Source organism: Myotis myotis, unplaced genomic scaffold, assembly GCF_014108235.1.
Source record: "Myotis myotis isolate mMyoMyo1 unplaced genomic scaffold, mMyoMyo1.p scaffold_m19_p_13, whole genome shotgun sequence".
Classification (NCBI taxonomy): domain Eukaryota; kingdom Metazoa; phylum Chordata; class Mammalia; order Chiroptera; family Vespertilionidae; genus Myotis; species Myotis myotis.
The window spans coordinates 12,221,105-12,239,570 of NW_023416317.1; the positions used below are offsets into that span (position 1 = coordinate 12,221,105).

An 18,466-nucleotide genomic window follows, 5' to 3' on the forward strand; every position below is an offset into this window, starting at 1 on the left:
AGAAAGAGGGAGGGCATCTCTTTTCGGGCCTGGTACTTTGAAATGGTCACAAGCCTGGAAATGCACTTTAACTTTTCCCCCATGGTGAAGAAGTGAGTTTGCAGTCGCCTCATATCTCTGTTGTCTGTGCTGATTTCTGGGTTATGGTCACTTCTAGGGTTTTTAAAATTGAGCCAGCAATAAGGAAGCCTCAGTTTCTTTCCATTCAATATTCTGGCTTAAAAAATGAAAAGATGTTTGAGATCCCGTGTGACAAAGATCTGCCGCCACACATGGTGAGCTTAGCGTTTCAGCCACATCCAGGCTTTATGTCTTCATTAAAGAAGGTTTGCAAGTGAAATAGAGAGAGGCATTTGGGAAGGTTGGCTCCTAATTTGTTTGTCAGCTCATGTGGGCCAAGTTCTTTTAAGGGCATGGGAGCAGCTCCCTGCGAAGTGAATGTGTTTGTGAGGGGGGCAGTTTTGTAACCGAGGCAGAAGGAGTCGTATAGAAAGGAGGAATCATGACCATCAGAGGGGTGGAATAGAGATTTCACATTAGTCGTTTTTCATCTGCCAAGACGTGGTGCCGGTGCTAGGCACCTGGCCGGAGGGTGCTAGGGTAGCTCTGCCAAACATATGGTGAACGTTGGAAAGAAGTTTGCGAGGTCAGCCTGCTCCACTGTGGCCACCACTTGTGCAAATAGCTTGCCGCTCCCCTGCTTTTCTGTGGAGCTGATGTTAAGGTGAGGGAGAGGCCCAGGCGCAGAGCCACGCTGGGCCAGCTGTTCTGGCTGCCTCTCTACCTTCTCCTCGAGCACCTGGACATACTGTGTCTCCACAGGTTACCATTCTTCTGAGCCTAAAAAAGTAGGTGCTTAACGAGGGTGATGCGACCAAATGAATCACTGACCCCCATTCTCTTCCAGCCTCCAGTTCCGAGGAAGGGAGGTTCACCTCGTCTCTGTTCATCTCTTGCCCTCTCTTTGGGCACTTCCTCTCTCTGCTCCAACCCCTGCTCGGCAGGCAGCTCATGACCACGCAGACACCATCCTTCCTCTGATCCCTCTCAGCTAACCGCCACCTCCTCCGAGCAGTCTTCCCTGACCACGCGGTCTCATTGGTTCTCTTCATTGTTCTCTCTCATGGTGGCAATGGATTCGATTACTTGCAAATTGCCTGCTCTCTTGCCTAGAAGGGAAGCCTCCGGAGGGGCACCAGGCCGTGTCCAGCTTGCTCCCCACTGCGCGGTGCAGGTGCAATACACGGCGCCAGCGCCTGGTAGACACGGCACTATTTGCTGAACAACTGAGCGAGTTCTCTAGAGAAACCAGCTTCCGACGCTTGGGGGACCTGTGCTGTACGTGCCCCCAGCCTAATTCAGCTTCTCCCGGTGGGTCTACCTGCAGGGCTCAGCCTTGCTGCCTGCAGCATGGTGTTGAGCAGGAGTCTGAGGCTGTCTGTGGTGGCGTAGTTTTGGTTGCATGTTCTGTGTTGGCTTACCTTTGTGCAGCGCAGACATTCCACCGTCCTGAGGAATTGCTGTAGTGCCCGGATCCTGCTTCTCAAGGTTCTCTTAGTGCCTCTGAAAAAAAGAAGCCATAGTGCATATGAAACAAATGTTTAGAAGATGGAAATGAAACCAGAAGTTGGCCCTTTGCCGCTTCCCTTTCCTCATTCTGACATCACTCCAGGAGTCAGGGCAACACTTGCTCAAGCACCGATATCCCAAACACAGCGAAAGGCTCACGCAATGCGACTGGCCAAGAACATTGCTTTTGGAACCAGTGTTTCCCTCCCCGAAGTTTGCTGCGTCACAGCCATTCCTTTTAGAAAGGCTTTCATTTCTCGGTGAGCATGTTTGCAGAAACGGGAGGCCTGAGGAAATCAAACTGGTAGAAGTCTCTAGTTCCTGACGCTTCACCAATTTCTTACCCATTGAGAGCGGGGAAGGGTCAGGGAGGCTGGAACTGGAGCCTGGGGCCTGGGCAGGTGCTGGTCAAGGCGCTGCTTCCTGAAAACTGCCCTGACCTGGAGTTGCCTTCGCAGAGGAGTGACCGCCAGGCCCTGCCCCTGGTGGAGGCTGATCTCTTTTGCAACTTAGCTTTTCTGTTCTGTGCTGCTTTGTCAACTACGCTTTCTAAAATGTCAACCAAATGACGTTCCCAATAATGTACAGAGCGGGTCCAGCAAACGATATGTCTAATCCCAACAAATACTGTTCCTAATTAGCCTTGGGATGTGAGTTCCTGAGGCTCAGATTTTCACCTGGAAAACAGAGTGAGTGAGTCGGGAGGGAAAGTGCTGCTGGGAATTCTGCTCCCAGGGGTCAGGCACAGCGAGCAGCGGGGATAGGAAGATGGACAGTTCTGTGATTTGGTGATTTCTACTGTGAGCATCGGAGCTAGGCAGGAAGGAGGCTCTTTGCCCAATTAACTATTGTTGGGGGCTTATTATAATTTGAGGAGAATGAGCTCCTGGGTTTATGCAGCTGATGACTACAGCAGTGGTCAGGCTCTTGCTGTAAAGGGCTTTCCATCTGAAATGCTGAGCCCAGGGATTAGGCAGCTTAGTCTCATCCCTCGCAAACATGAGGCTGACTGGAATAAGCCCTGAAGGAAATGGCAGCCGTGGAGTGTCTTAGGAATAACTCCAGATGGCACTTCGCTCTGTGCAGACAGTTCTCAAATGAACTGACTCCCTTGTTGTCCCCCACATTCTCCCCAGCCATAGTCTAGCTTCTAAGTCCTGCTCCTTAACCGCCTGATGTCTTGTAAGAAAGCTCTGAATGGTGGCCGCCAGGAGGCAGTGCAGCAGGCCTTTCTTTAACCTCAGATTTCAAGTTAGCCTCCCTGCTGGCTCCCCTGACAGGAAGGGCCTCATTGATGTTTTAATCAAAATCAACTCTGCGTAGGACCAGAAGCCAGGGTTGCCCTTTTCTGAGCTGCTCTTAGCAAGCTTCCGATGGAAACCTGCATATGTTAATATCCAACCAATTAAAGTGATTTTCTGATGGCAGGCATGAGTTGCCCGCCTTGGTTTGCACAGGTTTTATAGGTTATACAGTATAGGATGCTCTGAAGACCTTTCTCAGTACAGTCGACTGAGGAATATCTGGTCCAAACTGTGATGAGGGCAAAGTCTCATTTGCTGCTTTGGCAATCGGCTTGACAATGTGATACTTTAATGTATAATTGGATAAGCAATTGGGTTCTGTTATAGTACAGTGGTTTGGCATAATTATTTTCCAGGGCTGTGATTTTCTCGTTAATAAATACTTTGGGGGGTTACAAATTCTTAAACATCAACACTCTATGCTCCTTGAAAGTAGCTGTCATTAATTAATATAAGAGCTTATTTCAGCATTTGGGCCCCACTGGCAGCGCTAAAAAAACGTTTGCTTTTACTCAAGCAAGTTAGGCTGAAGCCAGAGCTTTGGCAACTCATCAGAGGATGGATGCTGTGTTGATTACCTGAGCTCCTCTGGACAAAGGGCAAAGACCTGGTCTTCGGAGCCTTCACAGTGACCAGAGGGAATCTGATTGCACTTAAAGGTCTCACCATCTAGCAATCAGCCTGGGGTTCCAGTTCATAAGATCCCGCACACAGAGAGTTAGAAGAAAGGCCATTAACATATTTTTGCACAAAGAAATAGTTGAATAACCTCAGGGTTCTAAGGAAGCAAAGTGGCAGCACAATACCTTTTTTTTTTTTTTTGGTATCAAATGAGAGCATGAGGTGATTGATTAGGACCCCAGGAAAGCCCAGCATGGGTGGGTGACTGCTCAATAACCGGCAGTTGGAGAAAAGTTTGGTTCTAGGGAGGAAACTCATGCAAAATGGATGCTGTGCGTGTGTGTGAGAGAGAGAGACAGCCTCCAAAATCATGGCATATTTCTCACCACCAATCTACTAGCAAATGGTCCAGGAAGGCTACCGGGACTTGGGACTGTGAGAAGCACAGGACGGAAGGGAGGCACAGACTTTGCACTAGCTCTGAGCAGCCTTGAACAGGGGAGCCGTGTGTGCTACACAAAGAGCCAGGAAGGCAGTTCCCGCAAAGGAACTGCTCATGTTGCCGCTGACTCAACACCACACAGGTTTATGGGGCAACAGAGCACCCCCTCGTCCCTCCTGCCCGTCCTCGCCCCTACCACCCAGCTCCTGTCACTTCTTGTTTGGCTTCCACTGTCTCCCTCTAATTCCTTCTCCAGCCAGGCCACCTTTTAGGAAAACTATTCTCAGTCCTTCACTCCTCTGCTTCTACCCCTTTAATATCTTCTTCGCACCAAAGGTAAAATCCAAATATTTAGCCACCCCACGGGCTGCAGATGCTGTTCCCTCACACTTCTCGCCAGTTTCTCCACCACCGAGCTCCCTTCTCCCAGCTCATTGCTCAACAGATTTATTAATTGTTTACTTCTCAGCTTAAAGTCACCCTCAGTGAGGCCTTCCTCCACACCCCACCCCAAGTTCGCCACCCCTGCAGACCACAGTGCTCTGCTTTCTTTAGCGCTCTCACAATATGACATTATTCTGATGTCCAAGATCTGCCCCCAAAATTGGAAGCTTCCTATAGGTCAGCCCAGTCGGAACAAGCACACCCACCTCGCTCAGCTGCCCTTCCCACCCCTGGAGCCTCCTAACTTGACTCTCAAAAGCTTTCCAACTAGGTTAGCCCCCTCCCAGCATCTTTCTGTTTAGCAATGCCCATCTCACTCATAATTAACCATTTGGTGTCTCCCTTCCCTACCTGGGTGCCCCTTGAGGACAGTAAAGGGGTCTGTCTGGTTCAGCGCTTTAGGGTGGGACCTCCCCTAGCATGGCAGGGACAGAACAAATATCTGATGTATTAATATGTGGTCATTAATGCCATGTTTAATGCCAATTTCCCACATTGTTTTACTTAATGTTTTTTTAATCAATTCTTATTTTTAACTTAAATTTACAAGGAAATTTGAGATGATATCATAAATGGGAGATAACACTAAAAATAAACATGGTCTAGATGCCCTGACTGGTTTGGCTCGGTGGATAGAGCGTTGGCCTGCGGACTCAAGGGTCCCGGGTTCAATTCCGGCCAATGGCATGTGCCTTGGTTGCGGGCACATCCCCAGTTGGGAGTATGCAGGAGGCAGCTGATCGATGTTTCTCTCTCATCGATGTTTCTAACTCTCTATCCCTCTCCCTTCTTCTCTGTGAAAAACAATAAAATATATTTTAAAAAAATAAATAAACATGGTCTAGACAGAAATCTCTTATTTTCTTCTAGCTAGAGTCTGGGTGGCTCCACCCTTGTGTGAGAGGTCATGTGGACACCACATTAAGGCCATGCTAGTATCAACTGAGACTTTCTTTTATATATATATTGACTCAGGGAGGAAGGGAGAGATAAAACCACCAATGATGAGAGAGAATCATTGATCAGCTGCTGCCTGCATGCCCCCCACTGGGGATCGAGCCCACAACCTGGGCATGTGCCCTTGACCAGAATTGACCCCGGAACCCTTCAGTTCACAGGCCAATGCTCTATCCACTGAGCCAACCTGGCTAGATTGAGACTTTTTGATTAATCAGAAGAACTGAAAGATGATGGAAAAGGGAGCAACTTGCTCACCAGGCTTCAGAGCTGTTTGCAGCTTTCATTGTAGACTGGAGGACACCTTTGGGGGCCTGGGATGTGTGTTTCATCTTGAAACACTGGAATGTTAAGATTTCTCAAAAAGGCAAAGGAACTTCAGCTCTCTTGACACTCTCATGGGTGATCAGGCATTGCTGGAACTCCCTGTCAGGATCATGAGGGAGAGCAGTGCCAGTAGTGGGTGAAGCTGCTGTGGGCACAGGGGCAGGAGGGATGGAACACACTTAGCACCCATGGCCATGAGAACCCTTCCTTAAAATCACAGTGCGCATCCTGACTTTTTAAAATCAGCTCTGGACCCCGCTCCCAGCGAGAATGACTGAGATATTCTGAGGACACTATGAAGGAAATTATAGCTTAATACTTACACCAGACCGACTTATATTAAATTGTGTATGTATGAATCTGTCTTCCCTTTTGGGTGGTGAGACCCCAGAAAGCAACGATTTTTGGCTTATTTATTTTTAGAGCTTTCATAAGACCTAGACCAGTGCCTGGAATATATTCTGTGCTCAGTAAGTGCTTGCAGACCAAACAGAAGGTAGTAACAGAGAATTAGGTCTAAAACTCAAAGTATTTATTTCCCCATTCATTGAAGTATTTCCCTTGCCATACTTAGTAGGAACACCTGTCTACACGGAACCATAGACCCATAAGACATGGTTTATTTAAGCTCTCTGCTCCTTGTATTGTTTTGCAAAACTAAAAACAATGAGAAATGTAAGTATATATTCAGCCACTTGCTTCTTGAAGAAGTGGCTTAAATAGTCCCTCCCACCCACACCTTTGAAGATAGTTTGGCATTTTACTACAGATTACTCCCAAATTCTGAAAAGTATTTAAGTCACCATGAATCATTCCTCGCCTGTACTCCATGACCCAGTTATTATAATGCCAATAGCAAAGGCACACTGAGCATTACACCCGGGAATCAGTTATGACCCACATGCCTCACAATTACAGCCTCCATGCACAGAAAGGCACAGTGTCCAAATCAACAAACATCAGCACTGCAATCAGAAGTCCCGTCAACACCTCCTCCCCCGAAAATCCTTTCAGGCAGATAAAGTGGGGTGACTGCAGGTACTTTAAAAAAATCTCAGAGCTGTCTAGAAATAGAATTCCCTTTGAGGAGCCATCACAGACTTCATTCTGTTGAAGGTGAATAAAGTCTTGGGTACAAGTTTTTGCAAACTTTGTAAAGTTAGCACGTGAATCGAGTATCTGTGAGAACAGTTTCAGCTGTTGTTGCACAGGGAAAGGATGGAATCTATATCACATCAGCCATGGCGCTGAGCATTTTCACAGCTTAACTGTGTGACAGAACCGTAGAGGGGAGAGACGGATACCACAGCGCATTGAATCCTCCCACCTGGAGGAAGGGTTGCTATTCTAAGTGCTACTAAGAAAGAAAAAGTAAATTATGACACCCGATCAGTTTTAGGACATGCTTTGATTTCAGAGATGTTAAAATGTGAAAAGCAGTATATCTTAGAACCGATAAACTATGGCTTTTAAACAGGGCTGGCGGTTTACTCTGAATGTCATGCAATAATAAGCCCTGGAATGGACCAAATGGTAGCCTTGAATTTGATCATCCTTTGGACATTTTCTTCTGTCTTTTCTAAGGTTCACAGCTGGGCAGGTTTGGGAATAACCCCAATGCTGGAGGCTCCTCAGATCACCCCATTACCCCATCACTCTTCATTCTAACACGATTTCTTTGTGAAACTAAGTTGACTCTCCCCGTCCCAGCATGTTTCCACTTGGTAATGTCCATCTCACTCACAATTAACCATTCGGTGTCTCCCCTCTTTACCTGGGTGCCCCATGAGGACAGTAAAGGGGTCTGGCTGGCTCAGTGCTTAAGGGCAGGGACAGAACAAATATCTGGTGTATTAATCCATGGTCCCCGCCTGTCCCCGCAGACAGCTAAAGGTAATCTAGAAGATTCATAGGAGGGAAGCCCCTTCATTAGAGCTTGCACAAGGCAAACAGTGCCTTTCCATAAGCCATTGCTTAGGATCATAGGGCCTATCCCAGTGAGCCAGGCAATGGCTTCTGGCCACCAGGCTCTGCGGTTGCCTCAGGAAAGCAGAACTCGACTCCAAACCGCAGAATGTTCATTTCCAAGTCACCTGGGTGGCTCTTCCAGGACCTTCCCCAGGGTCCCTTTTCCTGCAGAGACCAAAACTCCATTCCAAGGCTTCTGAGCTAGATCAGTGTCCGGGGCTGCGGGCATGGCCTGTGGCCCAGGCTCTCCTCTCACAGGGCGCATGCAGGACAAAGCAGGCTGCAGCGAGTCTGCAAAGGACAGCCTCAAACCTGTTGGCAGGGCCGCCAGCAGGAGGCTAAAGACAAATGCTTCAGTTCCTTATGTGCACGGCTCTATCTACATACACAGACGGTTTCCCCCAAACCTACTGCCTCTCAACAGTTAAGTGCATCTTAGTGGCATTGCCTGAGAAATTTGAAAACAATTCCCAAACCCAGGCTGCCGCCAGACCAATTAAATGGGAATCCCTGGGGAGGAGCCTGCATCAGCAGTTTTTAAAGTTCTTTCTGTGATTCCCGTGAGCAGACAGGGTGGAGCATGGTGTCTTTTTTCCTCTTGCTTTGTTGTTAGACACAATGTACAAACACAAAACAGCAGGGATCCTCTTGGATCTCAAAAAAACAGCAAGGAAGGAGGAGGTTCCAGAAACTTTTTAAAAGTACAAGACAGATTAGTGCCCAGACCAAGGGCATGGGTGGCAGGCCACAGCCAGAGTCAGACTAAAGCAGTGGTTCTCAACCTTCCTAATGCTGTGACCCTTTAATACAGTTCCCCATGTTGTGGTGACCCCAAACATAAAATTATTCTCATTGCTACTTCATAACTAATTTTGCTACTGTTATGAATCGTAATGTAAATATCTGATATGCAGGATGTATTTTCATTGTTACAAGTTGAACATAATTAAAGCATAGTGATTAATCACAAAAACAATATTTAATTATATATGTGTTTTCCGATGGTCTTAGGCCACCCCTGTGAAAGTGTCGTTCGACCCCCAAAGGGGTCTTGACCCACAGGTTGAGAACCTCTGGACTAAAGGCTCCTCCCTCTCCTCAGAGCCAGGACAACCCCAAGGAGCATCTGAGCTTCCCCAGAAAAGCCTCCTCCCAGAGGATGGGTCTTGCCACTTCCCCCTTTGGGGAATCGTGTGTACCAGGGGCCTTACTATGAACCTACAGACGACTTCATTTGAAGCCGTTTCATCAAGTGCAAAGTCAAAGCAGAACGTTGGGATCTCCAGACCCTTTGTTAATTCCACTTCTAACTTGGGCTCATGTAAAAGGGGATACACTTGCTAGAAATCACATCCATGTCTTTCTTGGCCAATCCCTGTTTATTCCACGGGTGTTTCCTAACACAGACGCATATGCTGTGCTCTTCGACAGGATCAGCAGAGTAAGTGGATGACCACCCAAAGCAGCCTGAAAATCTTTAATCATCTGGGCAAAGTCCCCGTTTGGAAAGCTGCTGTCATACTCCTGAGCTTGCTTTATTCTCATTTCAGAGTGGGCCTTCTCTTCTTGCTCATTCTTTATTTTCCCCATTAGAGGCCTGGTGCATGAAATTCATGCACGGGGGGAGGTGGTGTCCCTGCTGGCAGTCGGACATCCCTCTCACAATCCGGGACTGCTGGCTCCTAACGACTCACCTGTCAGCCTGATTGATGGCTAACTCTCCCCTGCCAGCATGATCGCCCCTAACTGCCTTCCCCTGCGGGGCTGAGGGGACTGGGGGACTTAGGCTGGATGAGGCAGGTCTGAGGGGATTGAGCGCTGCCATCTTGTAAAGGTGTGGCAGTCAATTAGCATATTCCCTCTTATTGGCTGTGGGTGTTGCCATCTTGTGGTGGTGTAATGGTCAATTAGCATATTACCTCTTTATTAGTTGTTTTCACAATACATGAGTTCCTCTGCACTGAGCTCACAGCCTTTGCACACTGACCTCCTCGCTGCTGCGGGGACTTGCAGGGGCAGCTCCACTCCATTCATTCTCCTGAGTCTGGATGTGAACCACTGAGGGAATGGACACCAGGGAGTGGCTTCGGAGACCTTCCTCTGGAGCAGGAACTGTGGATTGACTGATGTGCGTGTTTGTTTTGTTACATTCACCTGCCGGGGCAGATTATCCTTCGGATATAAGGGAAGATGCTCTAAGAGTTCTGGGTTTATTGCAGCCACATCATCAAAATCAATCTCTTTGCTCTTTGTGGCACCTCCTTCTGTCCACTCCACTGAAATACAGGCTTTCTCCAAGTCCCAGTCCTTCCACTGGCACTGTGACTGAAGCCATGACTGTGTTGGATCTTTGTGTGGAGACCAGGAAACAAGCAGGCCTGAAGTGACCAGTCCATCAGGCCATCAGCAGGTGGGCGGGGAAAACACACCAAACTGCAAGAATCTACAGCTAACCCTCCAAAGTCCTGAGCGTGGACGATCTAAAGAAAGCCACAGGCTTGCCTCGCGGCATTCAGGGGGGAAACCTCCCAGTTTTAAAAACCACGTACAACAGAGCTTTGCAAATATGAGTTGTTTTTGTTGTACTTATTTCCTATTTTCCGTAAACAACTTCTAAGCATTGGCACAACGTTGCCATCTGTAAGGCATATGTCAATAACAGACGGTCGCCTAATAATTAGAAAGTCATTAACGTTTGCCAGCTCTAAATTATTTGGATTCATCTGGTATGATCCACACTGATGAGGCCACTTAAATGCTTGATTTCTGTGTCTTCCGATGGCGGAGCCAGAAGTGGGAAGACCATATTTTCTGAGCTTTGCATTGTTCTTTGTCATCCTACTGAATTGTTACTAGATGGATTTATAACAGATCTAAAGCTGGTATCAAAATGAAAATTAGTTCTTGAGTAGAAAAATGGCAATGCAGTTTGACTCGCCTGTAGCAATTGTGTCAGATCTGCCTCTGCAAGGGAGGAAATGACTTCTTAATGTGGTTTTCTTCCACGAAGGAGAATTAAATCTATGTGGCAAGATGTAAAACCAGGGTGCTGGCAGCCAGATTCTGAAGGGAAGATCCATGACCCTCATAAACATATCTGTGGCCTGGTTATATGCTAATGAACCTCATTTAGGGGAAGGCTACCCCTGGGTGGAAAGATAGCTCAGCTGCAGAGCTGGGCTATTGTCCCCTCACTGTTTTCCTTCTGTAGCAAAGTTTGCTCTCAGATAATGGGGCAATTTCTCCATCTGCTGCCAGCGGCCAGGGTGGGGGTCTCTGGGTCAGATTTAGAGTGATTTGGCCAATCACTGAAACAGCAAATCCCACTATTTTCGTTGGTAGAGTTTTTGCTGAGTCAGCAAGATTATTTTAGAAGGAGCGGACTTTTGGGCAAATGCACCTGCTGGGTAGAGCAGGGTGTGTAGAACAGTCTGCGTGGGTGGCCCTGGAGTTCCTCAAGGGTGGATTAACAGGCAAAATCAGTTGTTGGGAACAACACTGGTGCTTCCACTGCCTCGCTAGGTGATCTCTGACAGGAGAATGCACCTCTGGGGACCTCACCTTCTTCCTTGGCAAGATGGAGCTCAATAGTTCCTGCCTGGTATATGGGTTATTGTCAGGATTCAATGAAATGCAAGATGAAATAATACATACCAAAGGCACTGCCCTTCACATCCTAAATACTAACCATCATTGATGCTCTTAAATAACTTGCCTCACTCTCCTCAAATGGCTTAACACAAAATACTACACTGCAGTCTGTGAAGAAGTTATACCTTCAGCATTTTGTGGTGTATAGAGTCTCACACAGGAATAATGGATTTAGTTAATAAAACTGAATTGCAGTAGGACATTAAGGGGAAAATTGAGCTGTTCAAATGGAGAGTTCTGAGAACAGCCCCTCTCTCTGATAGAATGGAAATGTTATCCACTCTATATGTAAATCTGAGACATACACAAGATATTTTTTAAAGAAATATGGGCATCTGAAGAGGATTTTTAAATGATTCAACTAAGATCAGTTGTTAATATTTTGATGTTTCCTAATTTAATTTTTTACTGTTTACCTGCTTGAAGCCTCTTTTAATAGACATACTCTTATTTCTTACTCTGTACTCATGGCCCTTGTATTATTACCGTAAATGTGCTTGGGCTATTTTGGTTCACTGAACAATACTGCTCAAAGCTCGTATAAGAGAGGCTAAGGCACAGAAAGTGGTAGGTAAATCCAGGCCAGATGAGAGGAATGATAATGGCAGGCAGCAAGCTCCATGCCTGGTAAATGAAACGAATGAATGAATGAATGAGGGCTGAAAAAGAAAATTAGTGTCTTGTGGGGATTATAAATGGCAGGATGCCCCTCAATCTGTGACTCCTCTACCCAATCCCGGTAGACAGTTCCAAGCAGAGAACAGGCCCTCCTGTGTTAGGCAAAGAGGCAGGCTGTGAGAGAACCTCAGCATAATGCTTGCCAATGCCAAAGAAATAACCCAAGGGCTGGCTGTCAAAGACGTGGGTGGATTAGGATTTACGTGCGCGATGCGCCGGAGGTGGCCAGCCAGGGAGATTTTCCACAACCCAGGCCTTTTCAGCACAAGGTTATACAGAGCACAGAAAACAGGGCCTGCTGCGGGAGGGGGCCTGCTTGCACATAAGCTGTGTGAGACCGAAATGCTAGCTAGCTGTTTCTCTGCCGTTTCTTGACTGAGGAGCTGGCCAGTCCACTTACTGATGGCCCTCATCGTGTTCCCCCAGGGCAAGCGGGGAGGTGGAGCATGGGAAGGGGCCCATGTTCTCACACACCAAACAGCAGCCTAATATGGTTATTTTATTGCAAATGCTGGAAATGTGATTTTATACATGAAACCACCCCATATTCAAATTTTGGCAACCAAGGCAATTAAAAGACACACACCCACACCTCCCAGCCTATGATTTGCAATTCTGTTCAATTGCCCCACAGCACTTGTTCAAGGAGATCTCAAGGATCCATTAGAGCTAATTCTGTGTTGTTGTTTTTCTCCAAAGCTCCAGACACATGACAAAGAGGGAGTGGACTCCCCAGCCCTGTGGAGATCAGAGGAGGAAATGGCAGCAGAAGCCGCGGCACTGCGGGCCTACTTTCAGTGACGCAGGTAAAGGCTCCACCTCCTCCCCACAGAGACCCTCCAAGGGCCCCGGGGCTCCCTGTGCAGGTTGGGGATGTAGAAAAGCAGCTGCACCAATATTCTAGGCTGGTGGCTGCAAAAGACAGAGAGGCCAGAGTAAGGAAACCCCGATTCCTAAGGCCTAAGCCATCCTGTGAGTCCCCTCTCCTGTCTCTTCTCTTCCTGCCAGCCCACCCTCACCTCTCTCCTGTCTCCTCCTCTCTGATCCTGCTCTTCTCCAATCCAGTTTTCACAAAGCAGCCCAAGATAGTTTGTAACTCAAACCTGATTGTCTAAGATAGCGGTTCTCAACCTGGGGGTCGAATGACCCTTTCGCAGGGGTCGCCTAAGACCATCAGAAAACACACATATAATTACATATTGTTTTTGTGATTAATCATTATGCTCTAATTATGTTCAATTTGTAACAATGAAAATACATCCCGCATATCGGATATTAAATTACGATTCATAACAGTAGCAAAATTACAGTTATGAAGTAGCAACGAAAATAATTTTATGGTTGGGGGTCACCACAGCATGGGGAACTGTATTAAAGGGTTGCGGCATTAGGAAGGTTGAGGACCACTGGTCTAAGAGGTTAAAATCCTTTAAGGGAGTCACAGCATCCTTAGGCTCAAGGCCCACAATCCCCCTGTCCATCTGACAGGTGCTGTGGACCAGCTGTCTCCAGACCAGGTCAGCCACGCCTCTGCTCCTGCTGCTGGTTGGTAAATCACCCTTTGCGTTTCCATGTAGCTTGGGCTGCTAGGAAGCTCAGGCCACAGGGAAAGGCCACAGTGAGAATGATGTTTTGCATTAATGGTATTTAACCATGAGGAGATCATAGATTTCAGATGCTGGTAGAAATCTATAGCCAAGCTCCTTCTAAGAATGCATATAAACACCAAATTTTTATATAATGTTAAGGGGATCATGGATCTTCTGAAATTAATGACTAAATAGGGTTGTCATGAAATATTGGGATACATACACCTAGATGAAAAAATAATTTGTTGTTTAATCTGACATTGAAATTGAGCTGGACATCCTGTATTCTATCTGGCACCCCTGTTAAACCTCCTTAGATTGTTTTTTTCATCTGGTTTTATGTAAATGTGTTTATATTATAACCTGTTGAAATACGTCAGGTACTAATTAAATACAATTAGTGGACAAATACTAGTAGCAACTGAATTATATAAAATGGAATCAACCACTTAGTGATCATGAATTTTGGCTAGAAAACGCATTCATTTATTTCCTTTTTACTTTGTAAAGTAAGCCCTTTTCAGTTAGTTTCAAGTGTATGTGCACTTGATAGCTCCCCCCCCCACACACACACACTTTGAAAGTGTTCTGATTACTGGAAGATGCAGTTTTAACTACCGCTCCTTCCTTACCATGGGCGTGCTCAGGCCCTTGCATTCTGGAAAGCTGATTTCATTCCCCCAGGCCACTGGCTTGTCAGCTCAGCACTGGATTGCCTGAAGGGACAGCGTGTAGTGCTAGCAGAAGCTGTCTTTGATATTTCATTCTCACCCGTTCACCTCCTCATTTCTTTCTTTTTAGGATCAAGCTAGTTTACCTAAGAACACAGGCCTAGGGGCATGCCTGCCATCCTCCTTCTGTCCTCTTCTCAAAGCGTGTGTCATTTTGGAACGTCCGGTCCGAATGGGGTGACATGCCTCAGAGTCAGCTTCCTAGGCTGGCTTTCCTTCTGTCTGGGTTTCCTGTGTAATGGCAAGAAAGCTCTAGGCTTTCCCCGAGGCTTGCTGCATTGGAGGGCTTTGTCTTACCATGTGCTCCTAGACACTTCGAGAGGATTTAGACTGCTCACCCAAGTTCCCAGTATGCTTTGTCCCTTTTTGCTTCTGTCTTGCCTTGAGGCCTAGCATCTCCTGCCTACCAGGTGAATCCTGTGCCTTAGAAGTCTCACCAGAAAGGTTGTTACCTTAACTTGTTATACAAGCGATTGCACAGTGTGTGAGTTTTGAAATTAACTAGCATGAACTTCTCTCTTTAAGGGCTTTTGTTTACAGACCAAACAAATCCCCTCCTGTTTTCTGGGCAGTCGGATGGGTGATGAGGGTTGCCCAATAGACACAACTAGTAAACATCATTTCCTGTTGTATAAGGGGCCTACATGTCCCTCTCTTTACAGAGGGGAAAGGCACCGTTTTGTTCAGGAAACCTGCTCAGTGAGTTGATCCACCTGGCTCTGTGATACCTACCCCCCCCTTTTGAAAATGCATCTATACACCCAATGTTTATACAGTGGTAAAGAGTTCCTTGAACTTCTGAATCTGTTAATAAATTGGGCTGTCGTGCAATATTTGGACATACCCATACTTTAAAGACTAACATGACTCCAGACCTGCTCCAGCCCCGAGGCCAGTGCTCCCCATGTCTCTGACCAGGTGTGTGGGGGAGATGAGTCACGTGTGGGAAAGCTAGGGTCAGCTTCCCTAGGGAGTAGAGGCCCTCCTGTCCCTGGTGGGAGGACAGCAGCAGGAAGGTCTGCACCACGCCCATTGCCTCCCACGGGGACACTCAATGTCCTGGCTGATGGGATCTGTTTGCAACCACCCCTTCTCCTGGGAGGCCAAGTGTTTAGGGATTGACCTTCACACTCTCTTTGCCATTAGTCTTCCTTAAGAACAAACACATGGCAAAGAAGAATGTGCAAACTATGCCCAGAGATGCCCTAAATAGGAAAATGGACTATAATAGGCAAAAAGCTGCTCTCTGCTGAATGTTTGGTATGGAAATTCCTAGCAAATCATTCAGTCAGTAGCAATCCTGTTCTATATCTTTTTTTCTCCTAGTTTCCTTTTTTTAACTTTAATGTTATTGTTGACACTATTACTGATGTCCCCATTAACCTCCCCCCTTCCCATCACCATACTGTTTGTTGTCTGTGGCTTATGCATCTGTGTTCTTTAGCTAATCTCTTCACCTTCTGCATGACAGGACTGCCATAGGACCACAAAGACAAACATTCCAATACTATCAACTGTTTCCTCAGCCTCTTGAAGGCATCTACGTTAGGTTAGTTCTGTAGAAGAATTCTTCTGATCCTCCGCTACAACCTGCAGGAGGTTTTGGCCCTTCTCTGTGTCCCTTGCCTAGCAGAAAATTACTTTGAACTGCAGTTTCTTAAACAATAGAGGAAAACAGACCTTGTCTGTGCCGTGCAGAGAACAAGCCAGCTATCTAAGAGCTGCTGAATGAAGCTGCTGCAGTTGTCTCACTCTCCACCTGACAGATCCCTGATGAGGTTGGCAATCCCTTGGTTCCTGGAACTCACTATCTGCCTTCTGTGTAGGTGAAATGATGCGCTGCCTCCCCGCACACTGGGCTGAGTGTGGGAGGGGGCTTCTGCCATTGCTCTTTCAGTCTGGGTTCTAAATCACATCAGATGACAGTGGGTCTGCATTCTTTACCTTATCTTGTGCCCTTCCTGGAACATAGTCATTCGTTATTTAGGTACTTAATACTAGGTTTTTCTGCCCCTACACACCCACGTTACATTTCCTACTGAATTTTAAAGTGATGAGGTGTGTACTAGTGAGGGAAGGTTTTGTTGTCTCCCCCGCCATTTCCACCCCATGTTGGAAGTGAGTGGGGTGTGTTGGTTGTGAAATATGCAAGCATCGCCCGTAGCTCTGAAGGAAAGTCAGAGCAGGGCAGGTTCCCATACTCTGTTGTGTCAGCAGAGTTCATTCGTAATTCATCAAACTCTCCTCTGTGCGAGGCATTATTTTATAGATAATTGGTTGCCTCTCATTTACTCATAACAGAGCCTTGCAATTTCAAAGCAACTGAGTCAGCCCAAAACAGCATTATTAGTAGTTACAGATATACTGTCAAGGCAAAATGTTGACACTGGCATTTTTGAAAAATCACCATGATTTCAGCCACTGGACCACACATATCATAATCATGGACAGTTGAGGTAGACAAGGAAGAACAGGTTTGCTTAGTGAGTATGTGTCTGGTCATTGAATTATACCTTTCAAAATCTATCCTACCAGCCTGGAAAAATCCTCAGCTTTCTCAAAGAAGGTCTACTGTGAGCAAGGCAGCCTGTAAGGAGAAAGGCCCAGGGATCATAACTCCCACTGTTCTCTGAGGAGGCAAAGGATTACCTTTAGTTCCTTGACCAGTTCAATCTTAAACCGACTAGGTAACCCCCAAATGGGGGTATCATCAATTCCAATGAAAGTGTTTACCAACACTCTTTGAGCCACCCCCACATTGATAGGATAAAAGGGTTTCTTGCTCTGGCCGGATGGCTTTGTTTGTTGGAGTGTCATCCTGTACACCAAAAGGTTATGGGTTCAATTCCCTGTTAGGGCGCATACCTAGGTTCTATCCCCATTGGGGCCCATGCAAAAGACAACTGATCCATGTTTCTCTCACACCTCAATATTTCTCTTTCTCCCTATCTCTTCCCCTTCCCCTCTCTCTAAAAATCAATGGGCATATCCTTGGGTAATGATTTTTATTTTAAAAAATGGTTTTCTTTAGCATGCAGTATAAGAGAAGACTCCTTGTTTAAGGCCAATGATACTTTAGTATCTTCAAAAGCTCTTTACAAAATAAGGATCCATCATCTTAAACACAATAAGAAAAGAGATTTTGGGTTGCTTTTCCCTTCCTCTCCTGTTCATGTCTCTACAAGATTGTGCTGTCTCTCCTCTTACTGTGTAGACTGTGTTCATAGAACCAAATTGCAGTAGAAAGGAATTACAGACTCAATTATTTGGATTAGATAAATCAAGTCCATAAGGCCTAAATTGGGAATCCTAGGGACTTTAGAATAACAAAATCTAATATCCCATTAAATGAATTATTTCATGATAGCCCGAAAGAATAGCCATCCAGTTATATATTAAAAATCTACCTTCAATAAACATTCTATGGGTAGTTCCAAAATGAGTTTGTTTAGTTTGATTCTTTTAAATGTACTTTCCAGTTTTCTCTAACATGTGCCCAGTAGTTCAGACAAAAGTTAACCACAGGCGGCCATGGCTGGTGTGGCTCCATGGTTAGAGTGTCGACCCTCTAACCAAAGGGTCATGGATTTGATTCTAGGTCAAGGGCACATACCTGGGTTGCCAGTTCATTCCCCAACTCTGTCAGGGGCGTATGCATGAGGCAACCACTTGATGTGTCTCTCTCACATTGATATTTTTTTTCTCTCTTCCTTCCACTCTATCTAAAAGCAATGGAAAATGTCCCTGGGTGAGGAGTAACAACAAAAGATTGCCAGAGGCCACTGATGGCTAAAGAATAGACAGAACTGTTCTGTTGAGATGATCTAGTTAAACTCCTGGTAGAAATGACCAGTTTCCTGTAGTTAGTTTTAACCCTTATGGCTCTTGGAACTCCATGATCCATCAGCACAGAATCCTTTTTTGACAAGTGCAACCCAAGTGCCAAAAATAATTTTTAAGAGTTTCAAGCTTTACTGGCATCATGCAAAACGATAATGAAATAAAGCCTGTCATCACCATCATCACCTTCTTCTTCACCCTCATCTCATCTCCAGAAATGGAGACTTTATCACTCACCAGTCTGCATACTCTCATATGACAAACCCTTCTAAAAATATCTACCCACTCCCAACACTCTTTTTTTTTTCTTTTTCTACTGGCTTCTCTCCACTCTGTATTGTCCCT

General features: G+C 46.2%; 1 protein-coding gene and 1 long non-coding RNA gene across 2 annotated transcripts in view; one reads left to right on the top strand and one right to left on the bottom strand.

Moving 5' to 3' along the window:
- FHIT (fragile histidine triad diadenosine triphosphatase) overlaps window positions 1-18,466 on the top strand; it is a 1,348,303-nt gene that overhangs the window by 1,313,125 nt on the left and 16,712 nt on the right. Inside the window, exon 9 of the mRNA XM_036331720.1 lies at window positions 12,661-12,767. Coding sequence (XP_036187613.1) covers window positions 12,661-12,762 — 102 coding nt within the window. The 3' untranslated portion in view covers window positions 12,763-12,767. The remainder of the gene's footprint in view (window positions 1-12,660; window positions 12,768-18,466) is intronic.
- Window positions 1-18,466, bottom strand: part of LOC118667931 — a 134,856-nt gene that overhangs the window by 5,528 nt on the left and 110,862 nt on the right. Inside the window, exon 2 of the long non-coding RNA XR_004971457.1 lies at window positions 1,482-1,563. This is a non-coding gene — a long non-coding RNA (uncharacterized LOC118667931). The remainder of the gene's footprint in view (window positions 1-1,481; window positions 1,564-18,466) is intronic.